The sequence below is a fragment of the Drosophila biarmipes genome, chromosome X (assembly GCF_025231255.1).
Source record: "Drosophila biarmipes strain raj3 chromosome X, RU_DBia_V1.1, whole genome shotgun sequence".
NCBI classification, from domain to species: Eukaryota; Metazoa; Arthropoda; class Insecta; order Diptera; family Drosophilidae; genus Drosophila; species Drosophila biarmipes.
In genome coordinates this window covers 18531401-18552820 of record NC_066611.1, presented here as the reverse complement: position 1 = coordinate 18552820, position 21420 = coordinate 18531401, and the positions used below count along the sequence as shown (strand labels likewise).

General features: G+C 42.3%; 1 protein-coding gene across 18 annotated transcripts in view; it reads right to left on the bottom strand.

Annotated features, from left to right (window-relative positions):
• Window positions 1-21420, bottom strand: part of LOC108023289 (potassium voltage-gated channel protein Shaker) — a 120925-nt gene that overhangs the window by 17066 nt on the left and 82439 nt on the right. For 14 of the 18 annotated variants that reach the window (XM_050886619.1, XM_050886622.1, XM_050886621.1 and 11 more), the window contains 9 exons: window positions 11147-11270; window positions 10908-11076; window positions 10604-10700; window positions 9352-9547; window positions 9141-9262; window positions 8588-8741; window positions 7888-8059; window positions 3350-3479; window positions 932-1122 (listed from right to left, as the gene is read on the bottom strand). In XM_050886619.1, the coding sequence (XP_050742576.1) occupies window positions 932-1122; window positions 3350-3479; window positions 7888-8059; window positions 8588-8741; window positions 9141-9262; window positions 9352-9547; window positions 10604-10700; window positions 10908-11076; window positions 11147-11270 (1355 nt within the window). Of the gene's footprint in view, window positions 1-931; window positions 1123-3349; window positions 3480-4665; window positions 4796-7887; window positions 8060-8581; window positions 8742-9140; window positions 9263-9351; window positions 9548-10603; window positions 10701-10907; window positions 11077-11146; window positions 11271-21420 lie in introns of those variants that run through there. The other 4 variants (XM_017092591.3, XM_017092592.3, XM_050886618.1 and 1 more) reach the window with 3 other exon arrangements.

Here is a 21420-nt window from a genome sequence, read left to right as displayed (position 1 = left end):
GCCCGGCGGGGTGCTGGGTGCTCGGCAGTGCACAGAGAAAAAACATAACATCTGTTTCATATTGTCATCTCGACTTTTTCAATTAGTCCTAAAGCTGCATCATCAATCTTTGGCATGTCATTGTGAAACCTTGAAACTCTACATCCATAGTTTGCAAGAACGATGTATAATTGTAGTGTAGGATGTAATGTATTTGGCAATATGAAAAGAATCTTGAGACCGCGGTCTTCTCAAATTAAGATTAAAGATTATAGTTCCTAGCATTTTATCGTTATCCAAATAAAAATATTCGAATCCTATGATCATCTTAGGATCTTAAATATTATTGAGGTTCGGTAAGCTTCTATGGATGTTGAAGTCTTCAGGGCTGCAGTGCTGAAATGCCGCAGATCAAGGGAGGCTGAAAATCGACGATCCGTGGCTTGCGGTGATATTTTTTCTCTGTGTGACAACGTGTCTGGTGCGAAAGCAGTGCCGGTACCCATTCGCTTGGAAGCCAGTTGGTGGTGCTGCCAATCGGGAGGATGGATGGTGTGGTGGGTTTCTTGCGGTTGGTGGTTGGTTGGTTAGTGGTTCTTTTGGGGGCACACGGCACCGCCTTCGGCTTCAGCATCGGCATCCACAATTCGTTTCTTTCTTCGTAAATGTTTCTATTTTTATTCGACGGGTTCTACTTTTTGTTGCTCTACTTGAATTTGTGGTTGGGTTTTGGTGGTTCTGTCGGTAGTGGGGTGTTGGTATTCTGGGTGGGTTTGTTGTGGGTTTTTTGGGTTTGATGGGTCGGAGAGTAGATGCGAATCGAGTACAGGGTATGGGGGCTCGAGCCAAGGCCACAACAGATATGTCACAGGAGGCACAGAGCGCTAGAGGTTGAGAGACTCGGGGGGCTGGGGGCTCGGAGTGGGGTGTGCACACACAGTGTTGAACTTACCTAATGTACCTGGCAAATATGGACAACTAGTAACGTGATTAAAGTTCTGGCTCTGCATCTCCTCCTGATCCGTTTCGCGGTGATAGAAGTAGTTGAAATTGCTGACGATGACCGGCACCGGCAGTGCGATGGTCAGCACGCCAGCAATGGCACACAGTGATCCCACAATCTTGCCCCAAACGCCGACGGGTCTGTACCATCAATCAATCATTCAATCATTCAATAAATCAATCAGTCAATCAATCAGTTTCAGATAATCAATTTTTCAATTCAATTTTGGATTCGATTTCAATCGATAGTCGTGATCGTGTGTCAAACGATAAACGATACAATGCCATTTTTCGATTGGCAATCATTTGCACATACAATTTTTCCCGGCGTTTTAGGGTTGCATTTTTTATTGTTATTGTTATTATATATTTGGTTTTTTTTTATGGTAAGATATAGGTGCAATATTTGTTGGTTGTTGGGGATATTTGTTTTTGGTTTTGATTAACAATTGATATATATTTTATTTGAATTGAGAATTTTGGAGTTGGTTGGTTGTTTTTTTAATTGATTTTTGGTATTTGTTTGTTTGGATGGAAGCGAGCGATGTTAACGAACGAACGATATAAATAAAATGAAAATACAAATATATAAGAAATGTAAAGTAAAACTCTCGTTTTTTCTTAGAATTTCTTTGCGTTGGGGTTTTTTTTTATCATATATACGGTATGCATTGGCAAAATTATACGGCATTACGCATTATATAGAAACAGATAGAGGTATAGATATCGATAGGTGTACGCTTATATAAGTATATTTATAGAGAGGAGGGCTTGAGTAGGCATTAGTCTAGCAGAGAACGTTCAAATCAAATCAAAGTGGCGCAAAGAGTACGAAAGTCGAAAGAAGAAGGCACAACACTTAGAACAACGGGTGGGTAAGCGTATATCTGCATATAGTTTGTAGAGTAGTATTTTTTCTTTTTTTTTTTGGTATTTCTGTTGGCAGTTTTTGAGGCAGCTTGTTCGTGTGCTTATATACAGACATAATTATTGCATAAGTGCGAGCAACTGGCTCAGGTGTCTGTGGGGGAGTGTGTGGGAGGGGGGTCTGGTGCATGAGTGTATGGCGAAAACTTTTCCTCCTCCTGTTAAAGTTGGAAAGTGCGGAGGGGCGGGGGTGGAGATTTCTTTTTTTATGGGTTCTGGTATCGTGGTATCATAGGCAATTGGATTTGGCAGGCGGCTGGGCTTTGTTGCTCATTAGGCGGCTGTAGCTAAACTTTTGTGTCTCAGTGTGCGTGTGTGAATGAGGGCGCTTAGGTGTGCGTGTGTGTGTGTGGTTGTGAGTGTCCTGTAAGTGGGTAAGTGTGTTTATCGGGCACATGCAGCATGCTCGTCCTCGTCTCCTCCATCCTTTTTTGTTTTGTTCTCCTCCAGCTCTATTGTGTTCGTTGTGGGGTTTTTGGGGGGTTAAGCTCGATAAACTGTTTGGCCAGCAAATGAAGTTATCGTTATCGCTCGGTGGGCGTGGTTCCACCACCCAGTCTTTTTCTGTGTGTGTGTTTGGTGTATAGCTTGTGTTTGTGTGTGTCAGATGATGACGATTATGGAAGGCACTGTACAATACAGTTACAGAGCCCGCAGTATGAGTATCAAATTGAGTAGAACTGATGACTTGTTTCAGTATTTTCAAGATTATTTCGGTACTTTTTCGGTATCTTTTGTGAACTAAACAACGACACAACGTTACATAGGTAATTTGCGATAAGAAAATTATAAGCAAAATACCTAAAATTGGCGCAAAGTAAAAACAGCTAAACGACTCAAAGTGAAAACGCAATGGGATGGCAATGGAACACGCGAGAGAGCGAGATGGAGGGTGATCGAGTGCGAGCGAGAAAGAAAGAGCGATGCCAACTAAAAACCGGTAAACGATACACAACGAAACGGAATGGAACGCAAGATTGTAGACGAAGATAAGTACAAATACAAAGACAAAGACAAATAGAAGTCATTGTAGACAAATACGAATACAAACAAACAGCTCAGCGAGTCAAAGTAAGAGACAACAACGTTTAAGTTTGGTTTTGCATATTATTAATCGGGAGATACGAACTCAAAGGGGTTAACAAGAAGTACAGTTAGTTTTGGATACATTTCGTTAGATAGCTTTAGTCGGGTTAGCGTTTTTGGGGCGGGCTTTCAATAATCACACATAACGCAATGAACCAAAGAGTTGGAAAAACCAAGTTAGAACAGAACACAGAGGTGGAACGGAGAAGGAATGGAACGCCCAGAAAGAAGGCGCTCCCAAGGCGGGAACGAAACGAAAACGAAACGATAACGGAAATAGAAACGAAACGTAAAATCAAAACTGGAGTTATCGTAAACGTAATCATAAAAGTTAGAATTGTATAGATTTGCATACGTCATGTCACCATATCCAACGGTGGTCATGGTAACGACCGCCCACCAAAATGCATCGGGTATGGACTTGAAGAAGGAATTTTCGCTTCCAGCTTCCGCAAAATAAACCGCCGATGAGAAGAGTACGACGCCTAAAAAAATTGATGGGAGAAACATTGCTTTGCATTGGTAATATATTCTTTTATGTTTTTTTTATTGTATTTTTTTAGGTTTTTTCATTATTATTGTTTTTTTTTTCAAAATTAACATTTAACCAAAAAGTGTTTTTTGAAAGTAAGTCTTATATGTCTGGATGCGTCGGAAGCTCGTCAAGGTGGTGTACGTATGTGATGGTGGGGCATTAGTGTTCCAAAATACATTTCGAAACCCTGATACGGCTTCTGTTTCTGTTTCAGTTTAAGTGTTTGGTTTTCGGTTAAACTTAAAAGAGTTTTGATATATTCACGTGAGATTCGAATCGACTTCACCACAATCCGGCGGCATTCCCAAGCAGAAAATCAAGGCTTACCTAGTATCGGTTCGTTTTTCTCTTTCTAAAATATATGGATAGGAGGATCAATGGGAGAATATCGGTTTCTGGTGAGCCTTCCGCTGTTCGTAATGCTATGGGGCCCAAAAATATGGTGATATTTTAGCGGGTGGCACAAACGGCAACAGTGGACCATAGAGCGAATGTCTTGAAAACGAAATCAGACTCCATTCCTTATTTAGGGGCTAGTGGGATGCGGAGTGGGGGATGTAGGTACATACTAAGGACGAACGTAACGTTAATCAGATGAAAAACGCAAAATAGAATGAGGACTTGGACAGCGACGCAAAACATAGAACCGATCATGCCACAAAAGAAACACCAAAGGAATACGAATGAACGGAAATGAAAATGAGACAAGACACGGGGAAAATCGGGATATAGGTCCATTAAAGCGAGCGATCGCCACATAAGGAACCACAACATCACATACATGGCATATTCACATCGCATTCAATTTACAGAGAGCTCGTTTTTATTGACGGACACAACTGTACACGGCGCACAGTGTTCGGGCGGAACAATTGGGAATGGAACCACCACTTTTCGTTTTATTTACACACATTTGCATTAGGAGTGACGAAAGCAAGACATCAATGAAACATATAAAGCTTTAAAAAGACATATAGTTGAGATATGGAAGAGACTGTACAACACTCATATACAAACACTCAGACAAAGAAGAAAGAGACAGATTTAGAGAGTTTAGTGTAGATATAGAAGGCGGGACTCGAGAGTAGCTAGTGCCGGGACCACACCGCAGTGTGGAGCTGGAACGTGGGCTGTACCTCATATCACCATATCCCACCGTCGTCATGGTCACCACAGCCCACCAGAAGCCGTCCGGTATCGACTTGAAAAAGGAACTGTCGCTGCCAGCTTCCGCGAAATAAACGGCCGACGAGAACAGGACCACGCCTGAATCACGATCCAAATGGATCGTCGTTTAAATAGAGATCAATCGTTATTAACAGTGCAATTAATTGTTATTTTCTGCTTGGGAATCGGTTGGGGGTTGGTCTGGGTTGGATCTTTGGGTCGCAGGGGCAGATACTTGTATCTAATTCCCGTCAGATTTCAAGGAGGATGGGTCCCCTTCTTATTAGTTCGTTAAAACAACTACAAGATATACATAAGACTATGATAATGAGTTAGTAAGTTGTTTTGGGTACTTTTTTATGATCTTTCTTTTGGAGTTTGGTGCACATTAAGGAAAACTATGTATGTGTAGATCAAAATGTCTTTGGGAGTATTATTCGTTGGAAAGGTATGTATGTAGTAGTAGTGTGTGTCTCCGTGTGGGTGTCTTTGTGTGGGTGTCACACAAAAGTTAGCAAAATATTACAAAGGCGATAACAAAAATGGTCTTGTTCCTCGGCGGAAACGGAAGTGAGAAAGTGCAGAGATCCAGGATCGTTGCCTACATCTCTGCGCTTCTACCAGTGTGGGTGTGTGAAAGAAAGAAAGAGAGATAGAGTGTGGGTGTTGTGGTAGTGTGTGTGTGTGTTAGTTAGGTCAATACGACTACTTGATCAGTGGAACTATCTATACAGAAGATTAGTTATTATAGAGAGTATTTTTATAGTTCTTGGTTGGTTTGATTAGAGTTAAACATGAAACTAGCTAAGTACTCTGTACAATACAATATACATACGTTATCGGTTCATAAGTAGTAGTAGGTAATTAGTCATATCAGTAGATTTCCATACATATATATCAATATATCGAAGTATATGTATATGCGTACGGTAAGATATGGTAGGGCTACACTACGGCAAGACAAATGATACGGTAACGGAAACAAATCGAATCGAAAGCAACCATCGAATTTCTATTGGAGATATTAATGTACTATACATGTATATATCAGTTATCGCAGATCATCAGCTGCGCGGGAGACTCTGCAATTTTGTAAGCCGAACAGAAAACAATTCCCACACATCGGAACGAAACGAAACGGAATGGAATGGCATGGCGTGGAATGAAACACAACAGACACAGAACTCAACGTAACTGATATATACAGAATATATATTTGGATATGCAGATAGTTGGAGGTATTCGGGTAACGATATATTGATATAGATGTGTTCATGTTCGTGTCAGTTTAGTATGGTACACTATAGATTATACATATGATATACTTAGGTATGGTTAATACGTTAATCGTTCAACGGATACAACAACAAACTATGAGCTAGAAATTATCAACTAGAAATTAGGAACTAGAAGCTAGAAACTATGGAACTAAAAGCAAAATTCAAACCACGGCACAATCTGTGGACATGGACATCGAAACGACAACGTTGATGATGAGTACGGTTTACGGATTACGGTTTACGAACAACTTGAATGTGGTAGAACATGAACAACAATACAAAATATATATAATTAATTTGATACAGATGGTTTAATTTCGCTTGTTCTTGCTGTATGTATAGGGTTGTAACACATGTCGATCACCATTGCTAGTTGCTATTTATTCATTGTTTGGTTGGACAATTTGAATGCCAAGAAGTTTGCCAATTTTAAGGCATGTTCAACGCAGTTTGGGCACATTTTCAGGATGGATCAAGAGAAGATGGGAACGATTAAGTTAAGATGGATGGTTAGGCTGTAGATATAGAGAAGTGTTTAGATTAAAGGCTGGAGACAGTAAGTTGGATCTGCGCGCCAATTGCTTGGGGTCCTTAAAATTGACAACGACTTGAGCGCGGCATCTTGGGGACTATCGAAACGATGCGGAGCTAAAAACACTCGATCATTTTCGCAGCCCTGATCTGCCGTTCGCACTTTGTCAGAGTATATCAGGAGTAATAGACTAAAATTCGAGTACACTGAGAGACTTTGCTGCTGGTTATCCAAAAAGCTAGCCAAAACCAAACTGAAACTCAAATCGATATTCGTAATACAAAACGCAAATGAAGAGAACTCAACGAACATATCCAAAGTGAACGATACTTATAGAGCTTTTTGCGCATCTGACGGGGGAGATCGGTACATTTTGGGATATAAGATCTGGGGATCGCTACCGTATCGCTGCTCCACGGGGCTATAGTTCGTACCTACTTAGCGCTAGGATTAGACGACACTAAATAAGTTAGAGATACGTAATGTGTGAGTTATACGAGTATACACCTAAGTAATACGGATACACGCTCTAAGGGCCTCCCTCTAGGATGTTTATTCGGTGTGAGCGGGTGTGGGTCTTGGGACGAGTGGATGTGTATGGCTGTAACTATATAGTATGACTAGTTTACGTTACTTTAGTTTAGCTTTATGTTTTAGGTCTAATCTCTATTGGAGCGGTTTCGTTTCGGGATTCTTGGGGGTATCTCTTTGAGTTTTGAGTTTTGAGGACAAGGGTGTCTGCGGATACACTATATCTAGGTATGGATACTTGATCTATGCCAGTACTGGGAGCTCTCGTATTCGGTATAGCTTAGTCTTAAGTCTGGGATTGGTGGCTTTCGCCGAGTTTCGTGAGGCAAATCAAATCGAAAATCATAAGTTCTTAAAAAGCGTAACACTCTTCTGTTTTTGTTGTTTTGTTTATTTGTGGCTTGGTTGGCTGTTGTTGTCTGTGGCGCAATGAAACATTTGGCGGGTTCGGTTTCTTTTTTGTTTATTCTTTCTTAGAGGATTAGAGGTTTGTGATGAGCGGTAACATAAATGTGCTAGCTTGGGCAGACGTAAGCATAGATAGATATATATATGTATCTTTTGTGGTTGTTTTAATTCGCGATCGATGTTCGATTCCGAGATATTTTTCGTATCGATGTGGTTATAGTTAAAGTTATAGTAGGTACTTGTTTGGGGCATTGAGACTGAGAGAGGTAGTAAGAAAAAGAGCTTTCGGGGACATAGGGTAGCGAGGGTGAGTCTGTCTGGATGGTCGCAGTCGTTTTGCAGTATTTCTCTTTTGTTTTTGTTGTTTGAATAAAACTCGTAAATCGATAAGTAAATGTGGTATGTTGTTTTGATTTTTTTTTTGACTGTATGGAACTTACCTATAAATAAGAAAAATATAAGTAAACCTAATTCCCGCATTGAGGCTTTCAGAGTTCGTCCTAATATTTGTAAACCCTTCGAATGCCTAGATAACTTAAATATTCGAAATACTCGAACTAATCGTATCACTCGTAATATTGCCAAGGACATAGCCTGATTCGATGACTTGTCCTAAAAATTTTATCGAAATATATATATATATATATATAGTAGGAGGTATGCATATATATATATGTATGTAGGTATGTACTGGTGTGTATCGTTTTTATATATATATATGATGGATGTTCATTTACATAGCTCGATGGTGTGGTATGTATATAGGCGAGTAAGCGGGTGTTTGGCTTGTGTTAGTATCGGCAATATACAACAATGAACATAACCTGTTCGGGTGTTATCGATAAACTGGGCTCTGGGGTCGGGATGTGGGATGGGTTTGATTGGTGGGTTACTCGTTATGGGTTGAGGTTGAAACAAATGAAAAGTTTGGACTGAAAGTAGTGTTTTGTTCTTTTTTTGGGTTCGGGGCGGGCAGGCAACCCCTTTTTTATCATGTCAGGCAACTCATAAATGATGATGGCAACACTTATTACTTTAATCGGTTCAACTGTATATGCTTGTGAGTGTGTGTGGTCGTGTGTGAGTGATTAATATCGATATATTTGTGTAGTTGGCATTGGGCAAACAGAAATCTCATACCTGTGGACTGACTGGCGCTTTTGGAAGATTTAACGTATCCTCCTCTTCGGCAACGACAGTCGCTAGTGTTATAAAGTACGGAATGATGGCGATTATGTCGATAACATTCATGACATCCCTGCAGAAATTTAATTTGTTCGGACATGCGAGGAACCTGAACACACACAAAATCGATACAACGACCAGCGATTGGTTTGGTTTAAAGATTCACACAGACAGCGCGATAGAGAAACCGAGAGCGAGAGAGAGAAAGAGAGAGGGAGAAATGTAAGACAGAGAAAGTAGATTTCAGATTGAAACAGTTGAATTAAACCATGGGTGTCAAACGAAAGCAAAGCAACAGACAGAGAAATATATAATATAAATGAATCGAGTACAAAATAGGCGGGAACGGAAAATCAATCAATGTTTGTACTCAACTAAAAACAGAGCTTTAGATGGACAGAGAGATATTGGATTCGAGTTCAAGTTCAAACTAATATTTCTCTTTCGTTCGCTTAGCTTACGACTAGGTGTACGCATAAATAGTTTGTTATGGAAGAGAGCGGCCTACCTGACAGTTAGTTCAAATGTAAACCAAATAATACATAACGTTTCTATAAGGAAGAAAGGATCTGTGATGTCAGGCACCTCGTCTTCCTCGATTTTTGTGCCATTTGTTGTTGTATTGAACACCTACAAGTATAAACCAAAAGAGCAGAGGAATAGAGAGAGGGAGATGGATATGTATCCCTTGGAGGTCCTTCGGCTTGAATAGTACGCACCTTGTAATGCTTAAATTCGGGTAATGTTTCTAGACAAAATATAACAATTGATAGCAATATAACAAATACACTAATTATGGCTACAACTCTGGCGGCTTGCGAACTTTCTGGATACTCGAAGAGCAGCCAGACTTTTCTCTGTTTCTCATTATCCGGTAATGGTCTTTCTTCCTCTTTAATAAAGCCTTCATCCTCTCTGCAAATACAGAATGATTGATGGTTCCATGTTAGTATAAAATATGCATTACACTCTCCTCTTCCCGTGTATGGTGTGAGTGTCGGTTTGGGTAAGTGTGTATGTGGGTCTGTGAGTGTGGCATTCCTTAAGTATTTTAGGTATTTTTTAGGCACAAATTTAATTAATTGGTTCGCAACTCTAATCGGAAGCAGGCAAAAGGCTTAAATCGAAAGCTAAGCTAAACTTAAAATATTGAGATTGATTTAAAGCCGCAGCAGCTAAGGATTGTCTGGTTTTTGGCATTGGCAGCTAGCAAAGAGTTGGAAAAGATTAAGTAGGCTGCATCCTGCTGGGTCCTGGATCGTCCTCGCCTCGTCTGACTTCCGTCTTCCATCTCCGCTCCACGGGTCCGGCCACACTGCCCCCCGTGCCGTATCAACAAAATTTTAAGCTGGTGGTCAAGTGATTAACATTCACTTTCCAGGTTCCAGTCCAGTCCATCTATATCTGCTTCTTTTTTGTTAGCTTTTCAAAATTTGCTTCACCCTTGCCATCGGTGGAGACGTTTAGGTTTCAAGGGAAAGGTGCCAGAAATCTACATCTAATAAAACTTAACTTGTATATTTAAAGCGTGCTTTCCATTGGTATATAAATAAAGTATTTGATGATTCTTAAGCCAACATTATATGAAGCTATAAGTTTAAGTAATTTTTTGTTTTCGATTAGCTTAACATTTTACAGGACACTTTCCCTTTTAACCGCACTTCCAGCCAACGCAACGTGTGGGCATGTATGTATGCTTGGGTTTAAGCCAAGTATAGGATCTATTCTAGGTCTATGTGCGTGTGTCGGTCTGTTTGCCGTGTTGCATGCCTCATTACACTGATTCGATAGAAATTTGCCGTGCTACCAATATAGAACAAACCGAACCAATTTGTTGTCCTGTTTACATTTGATTTGTTTTAGTGGTCTGTTTATTTTGGTTAGTTTTTGTTTTTTGGCTGTTGTTTTTTTCTTTGGGGTTTCTTTGGTAAGGAGGTGGTGGAATTTCTAGTGGGCAACACGTGGGCTTACCTGAATTTATTAATTGCTTGATCACCTAATTCATAAAATTTTATTTCTTCACTAAATACGTCTAAAGGGACATTGACCGGTCTCCGTAGTCGGCCACCTGTGGATGAACGTGATGAGTGTGTTTGTTTTTATTTTTTGGGGTAGTGAGTTGGTGGGCGGTGTGTGAATAAAGTCATGTATTCATTGTTTGTTGTTCGGCGACGACGAAAATATAGAGAGAAATAGAGAAACATTAGCCTGGGGTTGCACAAAAGTTGCAAGGATTTTCGGTGGATTAAATAGATGGATTCGACTGAATGCTTACCACTCTGATAATAGTATAAAATCGCGTCGAAGCTCGGTCGACTACGGTCAAAAAAATATTCATTTCTAAGCGGGTCAAAGTACCGTAATCTCCGAGCTGGATCCCCAAGCAGCGTGTCCGGGAATTGATTTAACGTACGTAGTTGTGTCTCAAACCTTAATCCGCTTACCTATGGAGGTTGGCATGGAAAAGGGGCTTAAACTATGGACAGCACATATTTCTCAATTCGATGAACTCACATTTATAACGACTCTTTCGCAGAAATCATGATCGTGAGGAATGGGTTCAAAGTGTTGCGGTCCGCCACCAAAGCCATGACCAGCCCCCCCTTCTTCGTCTTGACTGCTCAATTTGGGCAAAGACCTGTGAATAAAAGAAGTAATACAAAGAATTGTGAATACAGTTTGGGATTCAGAAACAAGAAATATATATTCATGTTTGTTAAATAGAAATACTTAGTAGATTTACCTTTTAAGACATTAGTTAAGTTCAGGACTGAAAATACTATTTAAGACAAGGAATAGGCATTCAGAAATAAGATAAATCTATTCATTAGATAAATGTCAGGGTGAATAAAAGAGATTACTTTACCCAAGAAAATCTGTGTTAATAAGGAATAAGCTTCCAATTGAAAATTGACTAAAGGAGTAAAGACCGAATCTACAGCTCGTTGCAGCTCAACCTAATGAATTCAATCAGAGTCTGGCGCTAACTTTTAGCCTGAATCCCCAAAGTAAGCCAAACAGCAATTACTTTGAAGACGTCTCGTCGTTCGACTTTCCTTTTAACTGAAAGTCGCGTCTCCATTATTCAATGCCTTCGATCTTTAAGCTCTCCAGTGGCCTGGTCTTTAATTACTTTTTGGCTCGAATCAATTTTCAGATGCTCTGCCATTGAATATTCAATGGCCATGCATATTGTATGGCCGGCGGCAGTCGGGGATTTTCAGCCTCACTTTCTCGATTTCAAATTGCAATTCGCAATTGCGATGCCAACTTTTTGTGGATGCCAAGGCAGAGGCAAAAGCGAATGGGGTAGGGCAAGGTGCTTGAACACTTTATCCCTTCGCTTAGGCCTCGTTCAAATTAAATTCATTGCACTTCCCATCCACTAACGCACATATATAGTTGTGTGTATATCGTAGGCACACCACGCCCACGCCGGCAATATACTTATGTTTACACTTGTAATTGAAATTGTATTACAATCGCATATAAAAACGAGCCAGCGAGTCGGGCTCAACCACAGCAGCAACACCATCATCGAACCACCCATTTTCTGGCAGTTTGCCCAACATTTTCCGCCCTTATCGCTGATGTTGCTGACAATGTGCAATTGTTGCTGCTGTTGCTGCTGCAATTGTTGCTGCCGTTGCTGCTGGCAACTTTTTGGCGTTGCATGGCAGGTTGCCGTTGCCATTGCCTGCTTTCTGGCGCCGTGCCGTGGCATTTAATTAAGCGTGTAAGTGCACTGGCCCACCCCCAAAACCCAAAACCCTAAAGCCTTGTCCCCATCCCCATCCACTCGACTGCAATAATGGCGAGTGCCTGCTCGAACAAATTGTTTGTCGGCATAAATCTTTTCCGGTTGCAACTCCATCTTGCCGCGATGGCCGCTTCTTCATATTTATGGTCCTACATATGGCCAACATAATAATGGCATTGTAAATTGTCGTTTAAAGTCTCCTTTATCCGCGATAAAATAAAGTCATTTATCGGTTTATTAACCAAACGTAAGTAACCACAAGACATTTTACAGCTCTTAACTAGCATGATTGAGAATCGCAGAGAAAGGTCGTTAATTGCCCAAATATATTTTTCATTCTCTTCCGAATAATAATAACATTAGTTTTTATAAGCTTTCGCTTCGTTGTGATAAAACCTAACATAAATTTGTTATTTTAAGCAGAGAAGGAAATTTTAAGGATTGCAAAGTGTTAATACAACGCAATTAACTGGCACATAAATATTGAATGCCTTGGGTGTTGCCCTCGATTAATGTGGCTCTAGAATTTCGTAATGATACACAGATTATGTCAAGTTATTTTAATCGCAAATTGACCTATGTTCCGTGTGACGTCAGCAGCTGTTGCAAGCCGCAAAAAGAGAGTGCAAGGCGTAAAAGGCCGGTCCAAACTAAATGTCAACAAACAGTTTGGGCCCAGGTGCAGTAGGCCGACTTTATACCATTTATACCTTCTCTGCATCCATGTAGAGAACATATAGTATATGGAAGCAATTGTTGTTTATCTACTATATGTACATGGAAACAACTTCTGTTGTTTGTCTACTATATGTAAATGTCAGTCAGAAATTTATGCATATTTCTACGCTCCTCTCTCTCTCTCTCTTCCTCTCTGGCCATCTCTGTCGCACTTGCGAGGCTTTATATAGGTCAGCGGCACGGCCTGATGCGGCTGTGACGTCATTGTCGCCTCCTTTCTAGATGCCGCCGATGTCGATGAGTCGGTGCTCTGCTGCAGCGACCTATTTACAAGATATATACGTGTGTATATGTGTATCCACAAGTCGCAACGAGAGTGGAGAAGGGTCGAATTGAATTGAGTTGAGTCGAGTCCTGTCGTGTCGAGTCTCACCCACTTCCGCATCGTTCTGCAGGTGGATTGCATAAGTCGAAAAGCTGCCACTGCAACTGAAACTAAAACGGAAACGGAAACGGCGATGGGTGAAGTTCAATGCAAAGTCAAAAATCGAAGTGGGATTTCGTCCTAGGGATCGTGGGCCCACTACACTCGTATGTACTATATGTATCTGACATGGGCAACGTGTGTTTGTGCCTGTTTCTCTGTGTCCGGTCAAGGCAACGTCAGCCTCAGTCCTTAGACCTTCCAAGACCCGAGAACTAAGGACTGAGAACCGAGACCCTACCCCTTCTTCTTCTTTAGACTATTTTTAGAAGCGTCAACAACGGCATGCTGAAATTTATGAATTAATGTGATGGCAAAGGGAAATTTAAGGCATGCACACGCATACACGCTGAAGAAGCCTTGAACTGAGGGAGTGCGCCTGCACTCGCGCTTAGCCAGTCCTCATTGAGGACCCGCTTATGCATGCCACACTCTCCCAGCTGCGCATCAGCAAGTTAATCAACCATTGGCAGCACATCTGCTTACATTTTTCGCCATTTAAGTAAACCCATTGCGAGGCGCGGTCATAATAGGGAAATTTGATAAGATGAATATATTAAGTGTGACTATAATCTGCATATAATTAAAGATAAAATAGCTGTGCAGATATTTTCCGTCACTTAAGTGAGTTCCTTGAGAATCGCGGAGAGAGGCACTTGGTGAAAAACAGATTGTTTGCTTTTAACTTTTTCAGTGTAACTTGGTCGAAAATGGTCCGAAGCCCAAAAGAAATTTTGTTACGAGCTTAGCAAGGTATGACATTCTACTTTTGGACCAATACTTTTTTTGTTTTGGCCAAAATACTGACTTTTTTTGGGCGAAAAATAAGGATCTAATTTTTTGGCGAAAAACCGATTTTTTCCTTTTTAGACGCACTGTTTTGGACTGCTAAGAAACTACATAATCGAGTGCAGTCATTTCCTGGCCGATTCTGAAAACTACAAATTTTGCCAAATTTTCGTCATTTTTTGCGAAAATTTCTCAAAAAATTATTTTTCAAGGTGTGAATGCCAATTTATTGGAAATTTTGTTACGAGCTCAGCAAGGTATGACATTCTACTTTTGGACCAATACTTTTTTTGTTTCGGCCAAAATACTGATAATTTTTGGGCAAAAAATAAGAATTTAATTTTTTGGCGAAAATTTGATTTTTTCCTTTGTCCTTTTTTACTGTAACTTGGTCAAAAATTGCCCGAACCCCAAAAGACGCACTGTTCTGAACAGCTAACAAGCGTGATAATCGATCGCAGTCATTTTTCGGCCGATTCTGAAAACTAAAAATTTTGCCAAATTTTCGATTTTTTTGCAAGGGGTAGCATCGTCATTTTTTGCGAAAATTTTTCAAAAAAGTAATTTTTAAGGTGTGAATGCCAATTTATTGGAAATTTTGTTACGAGCTCAGCAAGGTATGACATTCTAATTTTGGACCAATACATTTTTTGTTTCGACCAAAATACTGATAATTTTTGGACAAAAAATAAGAATTTAATTTTTTGGCGAAAATTTGATTTTTTCCTTTGTCCTTTTTTACTGTAACTTGGTCAAAAATGGCCCGAACCCCAAAAGACGCACTGTTGTGAACAGCTAACAAGCTGGATAATCGATCGCAGTTATTTCCTGGCCGATTCTAAGAACTAAAAATGCCAATTTATTGGAAATTTTATTACGAGCTCAGCAAGGTATGACACTCTACTTTTGAACCATTACTTTTTTTGTTTCGACCAAAATACTGATAATTTGTGAAGGCTTAAAGGAATTACTTCCTGGTTCTGCTTTACAAACTAAGCCTGAAGTCGCCTTTGTTCAGCCGCGACTTTGTGTGCGACCCATAGCCAATCGATTCCCCTCTGGGAAATAGCATTGATAAAGCTGATTTGCAATCTGCCCCCCCCCCCCCCCCCCCCCCCCCCCCTGGAGCCCGTGGAAAGCACGGGCGCACAAGGCGGGGGGTCGAGAGCAGCGTGTCAACATGATTCAATCAACGCCGTCAAACGAGAGGCGCCACAGGCTGTGCAAGGTGAATGTGATTGCGAATGCGAAACTGGATTCGACGCTGACGTCACAAACGGCATTCGAATGACAAAGTTTTGCGCGTGAATATGAATGAATGAGCGTGCACATGGAGAAAATATCCTTGTGGAGGCTAACAAACAATAAATACTTATACGTTACGTTATAAACTACACCTAGTTATAAATTAGTGAATGGATTTCCTTCCTACATACATTTTTTAGAAACTGTTGGGCTTCTTTCTCCGCGCAAGTACTCCCACTTTCTAGAACCGTATTGCGTTTCACCAATTTGCCTTGGAAATGCACCTGCCGCCCGGACTTGCACCCGGACATTTTTATTTGCAGGTGGATCCGGATCCGGGCCATCAATCGCCAGACGGGGGATCGGGAGTCACGGCCGCCGCAGAGTCAAATTATGCAAGTCCCTGGCTGAAAGATTCACGGACGGATAGTTGGACAAACGGACGGACGGATAAAACGGACGGACAAACGGACAGACGGACGGACAAAGCAACTCGCCTGCCCTTTGCGACCTTGGCCAGTTGCGTGCGCAATTTGTGTGAGTTGCTGGCATGTTTTCGTGATTTACGTATTTCAATACCCTTGCCAGGGAATCGGGGAGTTTTATGACATATTTTAGGTGAATAAGAATGCTTGTACAAGATTTAAAATTTAAACAGTGTGTGCTTAGGGTTCCTTCTTCTTGCCAAACTGATTACCAAACCTTAAATCTCAAGAGGTTTCTACAAGAGGCTACTGGAATACGTATAAGTTTAAGTATATCTGTAGATACAACAGTAATTTTGGCGTGATTTGAGGATTTCATGATCCCAAGATCAAGGGTATATAAAAGTTTTTCATAGGACTTGAAACTTGGCTTTCTCGTTTTCCATTTCCATTCTCATTTTCCGTTTTCCGCTTGGCTTTTTATTTTTGGCAACCGTTCTTGGGTTTCACCCGTGTGCACCGACATGCAAGCCGTGCCTCAACGGCAAAGGTGAGAAAGGGGAAATTGGGTGAAAGGGGTGAAAGTGGGCGGCGGAGTGCCGGGGGTGAAAGCATGTTGCCTGTCGCTTTCTGTTTTCGGTTCTGTTTGCATTTACCGATGCACGTGTGGCCAGCAGAATGAATGAAAGGGGCTGTGGAAAATGGAGGAGGCGTTGTGGAAAATTGCAGACTGGAGAAAGCACCCCACCCCACCCCACCCCACAATGGCGAGGGGCCAAAAAAAGGAGTACTGGAAAAGTATGCTCGTCAGGCATTTTAAACATGTTCCGCTATTTGAAACTTTCGTCGTTTATTATTCGAAAAAGTGGGCTCAGCTTAAAGAAATGTAACAATAGAATGCCGGAAAGGAGTTCGAGGGATTGCAGCCTGGTTAAGTAAGGGACAGGAAACGAACTTGTTAAGCGCACAATTTAAAAGCGGGGCGAACTTCGCCAAAAGGTGAAACTTTTCAAATGTCTCAAGTGCGTCAAAGGCGAAAGAGTTGGCAGACTGAAAAGCAAGCGGCTGTGAAGGGGTGGAAAATGGCGGAAAAGGACCTGGACACTTGACTACGGGGAGATAGAAGTAGATTGAGGACCCTCAGCCGAGGCCCTCCGGAGTGCAATCAGTTCACAGCTCTTCAGCCGGGCCAAGACAATCAAAAGGCTGCGATGGAACACTCATTAATCGATATTTCCTAGGGGCTTAGGGATGAAAAATCGTCCTCTAAAAGGAAGTTCCTTAGGGACTAGTGGGATCACAAGGGGTATTTCCTAATTGCATTGAATGGTTAATTATTATAGTAATCCTTTTCACAATGATTACTTTAAAAGTAAGTGGTTTAAAGATGCAATTTTCAATATGTATAATATTAAGCATATATCCATCTTATTATATATCTCCCTCAGTCGCCAACTAAAAGCTTGAGGAAATGGATGCAATTTGCGAAAATCCATTTAGGGTAAGTCCGCCACAGTTGACCCAAAGCTGCTCTCCCCTTCTCGGGATATCTTCCAATCGTCTTGGCCGCAATCAAAGTAATCTCCATTCAATTTGTTAAGTCCCCGAAACCGTTTAATGTATCTCAATCCCCTCCCCAGCTCTCATTGTGTGGTTTTAATTTTAATGCACCGCACATGGGATCTGCAGAGGGGTTTTTTCGGCTTTTCGTGGGGGAAAGTCAAGCGAGTGAAAGCGACACAAAGCGCAAAGGCAGGACATGTATGTGTGGGGTGGGGGTTGGCGGGTTGGTGGCTTGATGGTACACAGTACACACTCATTGTTGGCTGTTCGGTGTCCATTGTTCATGGCTTTGTTGCTCGGCTGCTGACGTTGACGGCGCTTGTCGCCTTGTCGCTGCCAGCAACAACTACCACCACTATCTACAACAAGCAGCAAAAACCAGGATCAAAAGTCAAGAACAATGACGGCAAATAGCAAGCGGCAAGCAGCGGGCAAAAGTCAAGTTGCAAGTTGAAATGTGCGGCAATTGTTTGCTTGGGTAAAAGGCAAAGTGAAAGTGTAAGCCTCGTCAATCAGCAACAACAAGAGCAGCGAGGAGCAGGGTGAGGACACTGGGGAAAATATGGTAGTGTGTCTGAGAACATAAGGGGAAGTCCCAATTGGGTTTTGTCTATCCAAATATCATAGATTACATGCTAATAATATATTAGAATGTATTTATTAAGGTAGTTATTTCAATGGAAAAGTAAGAAATCAGAAGGGTTTTCATCCAGGAGCTTAAGTTTTTTTATGATTTCCTTAGTAATCGATTGGATTAGTTGGCCTTTTTGTGCTTTTATGGTCTTGGTATAGAAAATATATCTATACATCTTTATTAATATACTAAAAACAAAAAGTTTGTCCTATCCATTTCGTCCTCTGCAGTTACAAAAGGACTCGGTGTCAGCGAATCTAGTGCCATGAATTGCTTTCGCTGGCGTCGGGCATCAATTTACCAATTTACCCAGATGCATTAGATTCGCTCTTCATTTGTTCTTGAACTTCTGCCGGGGAAAAGTCTTTGTAAGGAGCGGAAAATCAAAGGAGCCGTAGGGGGAGGAAAAAGGAAAAGCCAAGGAGCCACGGAGCCACAAGCGCACAGCCACGCATCCAACCATCCAGCATCGTTATCAATGTCAAACTCATGTCAATTCACTGAGACGATTACAGGATATCATCAAAGGATATTGTTATGTCTCAATCGGCCGAGAGGGCAGGGGGCTGTTGGGATGGATGATGGTCTGGGGCCATTGGAATGTTAATGATATTGATGCTGTGCCACTTTAGTGTTTGCCGTTCGGGCAACTGTCAATGTCACATTGCGCATACGCCGCGTTGACCCACCCACCAGCCGTGGCTGTGTGAGTGCTTGCAGGGGTGTGGGTGTCTGTTTCTGTGTTTTTGTCTGTTTGTGCATCTGCATTCACATTCACTTCATCATTTGTCATTCATCTTCATCTCGCAGGGCTGCGCGCCAGAAGGTATGCAATGGAAATTCGAAACAAGCCGTTAACACATCGCGTGCCTCATCCTGACGCCTTTTTAGTGGCATACCTCGGATTCCACTGGCCAAAATAGGCGGAAAAGAATTCTAAGACTAAGATTTATCACTTTCTGGCCAATTCGGAGTCAAATAGATGGAGAATATTTTAGCTTAAAGATGTCTTAAGGGGTTTTCAACGACTCATTAGGAATATACTTTTGTTAATATCATTATCTACTTGTTTTTATAAGGTTTCTTCTATAGTTTCTTTCATTAAGTAAAGATTATAACAACCAACTTGCATTATATTTTACGGTATTTTATATTAAGAGATGTGGTTCTAATAAAACCATATGGGAAGTCAGAGAACTTAAAAAACCCCTAAAGGAGTAGAGATATTTTATATAACCTTAGAGAAGGTTATAGCATACCACAGCAAACCATTATATATTAAAAGCATACTTTCGGACAGCATGTTAAATGATTTTCTGCAATATTGCTTATAAAACCGGTAGCTGATAAAAATGCAATCAAGAAACACTTTCTTTTTCCCCGCAGGGCACCGCTCGAGGACCTTACCTATCGCAGAGAAGAGGGGGCGAGGCGTTGGATAGGTTTTCACCGCTCAACGGCTGCTCCTGGCGCGGTCGCAGGACCGGCGTGAGGCCCCATCGCTCGATGAAATCGATGCGGGAAATGGTTGAGGACGAGCAAGTGGTGCGAATCGCTAATTGCGCCAATGCTCAGCCTGCGCGGATGACGTATCCTGGCCGGGCCCTCGTCCTGCGGCTGCCGCTCGTGCTGCTCCACTTTACGGTAATCCACTGGCGATGCTGCTGCCGCTGCTCCCGCCGCTCCTGCTGATGGTTGTCCGCAGGACCTTCTGCTATTTGGCGAGCTCCTTGGCTTTCGGCACCTCCGTGCAGCTGCTTCTGGCCATTAAAAGTGCCCCGGCTCCTATTTCGGCTGGCATTTGGCAAATGGTTTCGGTTGGAAAAGCGGGGGAAGTCCTTTGGGTTTTCCGTTTACAGTTTTCAGTTGTCAGTTTTTGGTTTGCGGAGCGAAGACGATTCGGGGATTTTGTTGTTTTTGTTGCTGGCCTTACTTGGCTCTCAGAATTGTTCTTAGTTCGGCAATTAGGCAATGCACTTTGCGCCGCTTTACGTCACATACTTTCCTGCATTTCAATTTTTACTTATTTATGTTGGCTTTTTGTTGCACAATTTACTTTCAATTTAAGCGCAAAAAACAGCACACACACACAAACACACGCACGCAGGGAGAGAGAGAGAGAGAGAGAGGGAGACCGTTTCATTTGAACCGGAAACAGCAAGTGAAAATGGCAATTTCCGCTTTCTGCAGGCGCTCATACAAGTTTTAGCTTGTTTTGAATTTGCGAGATGTACGCTGCCTATTGATTTTTGTAGCCCGGATCTCGTGTGTTTTATTTACGGCTGGCCGTTTAAAGCGCTTTCCCTCGGCCCAGCAAGCTGCTCGCACAGCCCCGCTCCTGTGAAATAATTGCAATTGATTGCGAGTGGAGAGGCTGCCGCTGCCGCTGCTGCTGCTGCGCGGGCTTTGTTGTTTTTGGCGCGACTTTTCGATTGGGAACAACAACCTTGAACCTTTCGGTTCGGCGGAGAAATTGGGCGGGCGGCCGAGCGAGAGAGTGGGGGTGGTGGGGCAGGTGCGGCAGGTGAGGCAGGTGAGGCCCACACAGACGCGTGTGGGAAAACGTATGTGTATATCCCAGCGGAAGTGGCCCACGCCTGTTTTATTTTCGACTGCTTCACACGCACGGGCCACTCTTGTTTTATTTCACGGATTTCGGATTTTCGCCAGCGATTCTAGGAGGGGGCCCGTCCCGCTAGTCGCCTTCTCGTCCTCTGCCTGTCGCTCGGCTTCCAGTTCGAGGGCCAGCACAAACAACAGTCCGGTTCTTGCTTCTTCGCCTGGAAGTGCGAGGCGCGCAAAAACGTGGGCCCGGCACAGGTGGCAATGGAACAGGTGGAACGCGCGCGGAACGGACTGGCATGTGGAACGGACAGCGGGGCGCAGGGGACGAGGGGCGACGGACGAAGGACGAAAAGGCGACGAATGTGGGGCCATAAGTGGCAAGCGAGAAATTGAAGCGTGTAAGCGCTTAACTGGCGATGTAATGACACCGACGCGCACACACACAGAGGCCGAATCGGCAGCAGCAGCAGCAGCAGCAGCAGCTCACCCACACGCTCTCTGTGCCACACCAACACACGGAAGCGCGTGTGTGTATAACAAAATAGCACCAACACGCGGGCAAAGCCAGGCTCGTGAGTCATTGTAAAGAAAAACTCACACACACACACACAGGCACAGAAAGAGAGAGAAAGCTGAGGGAGAGAG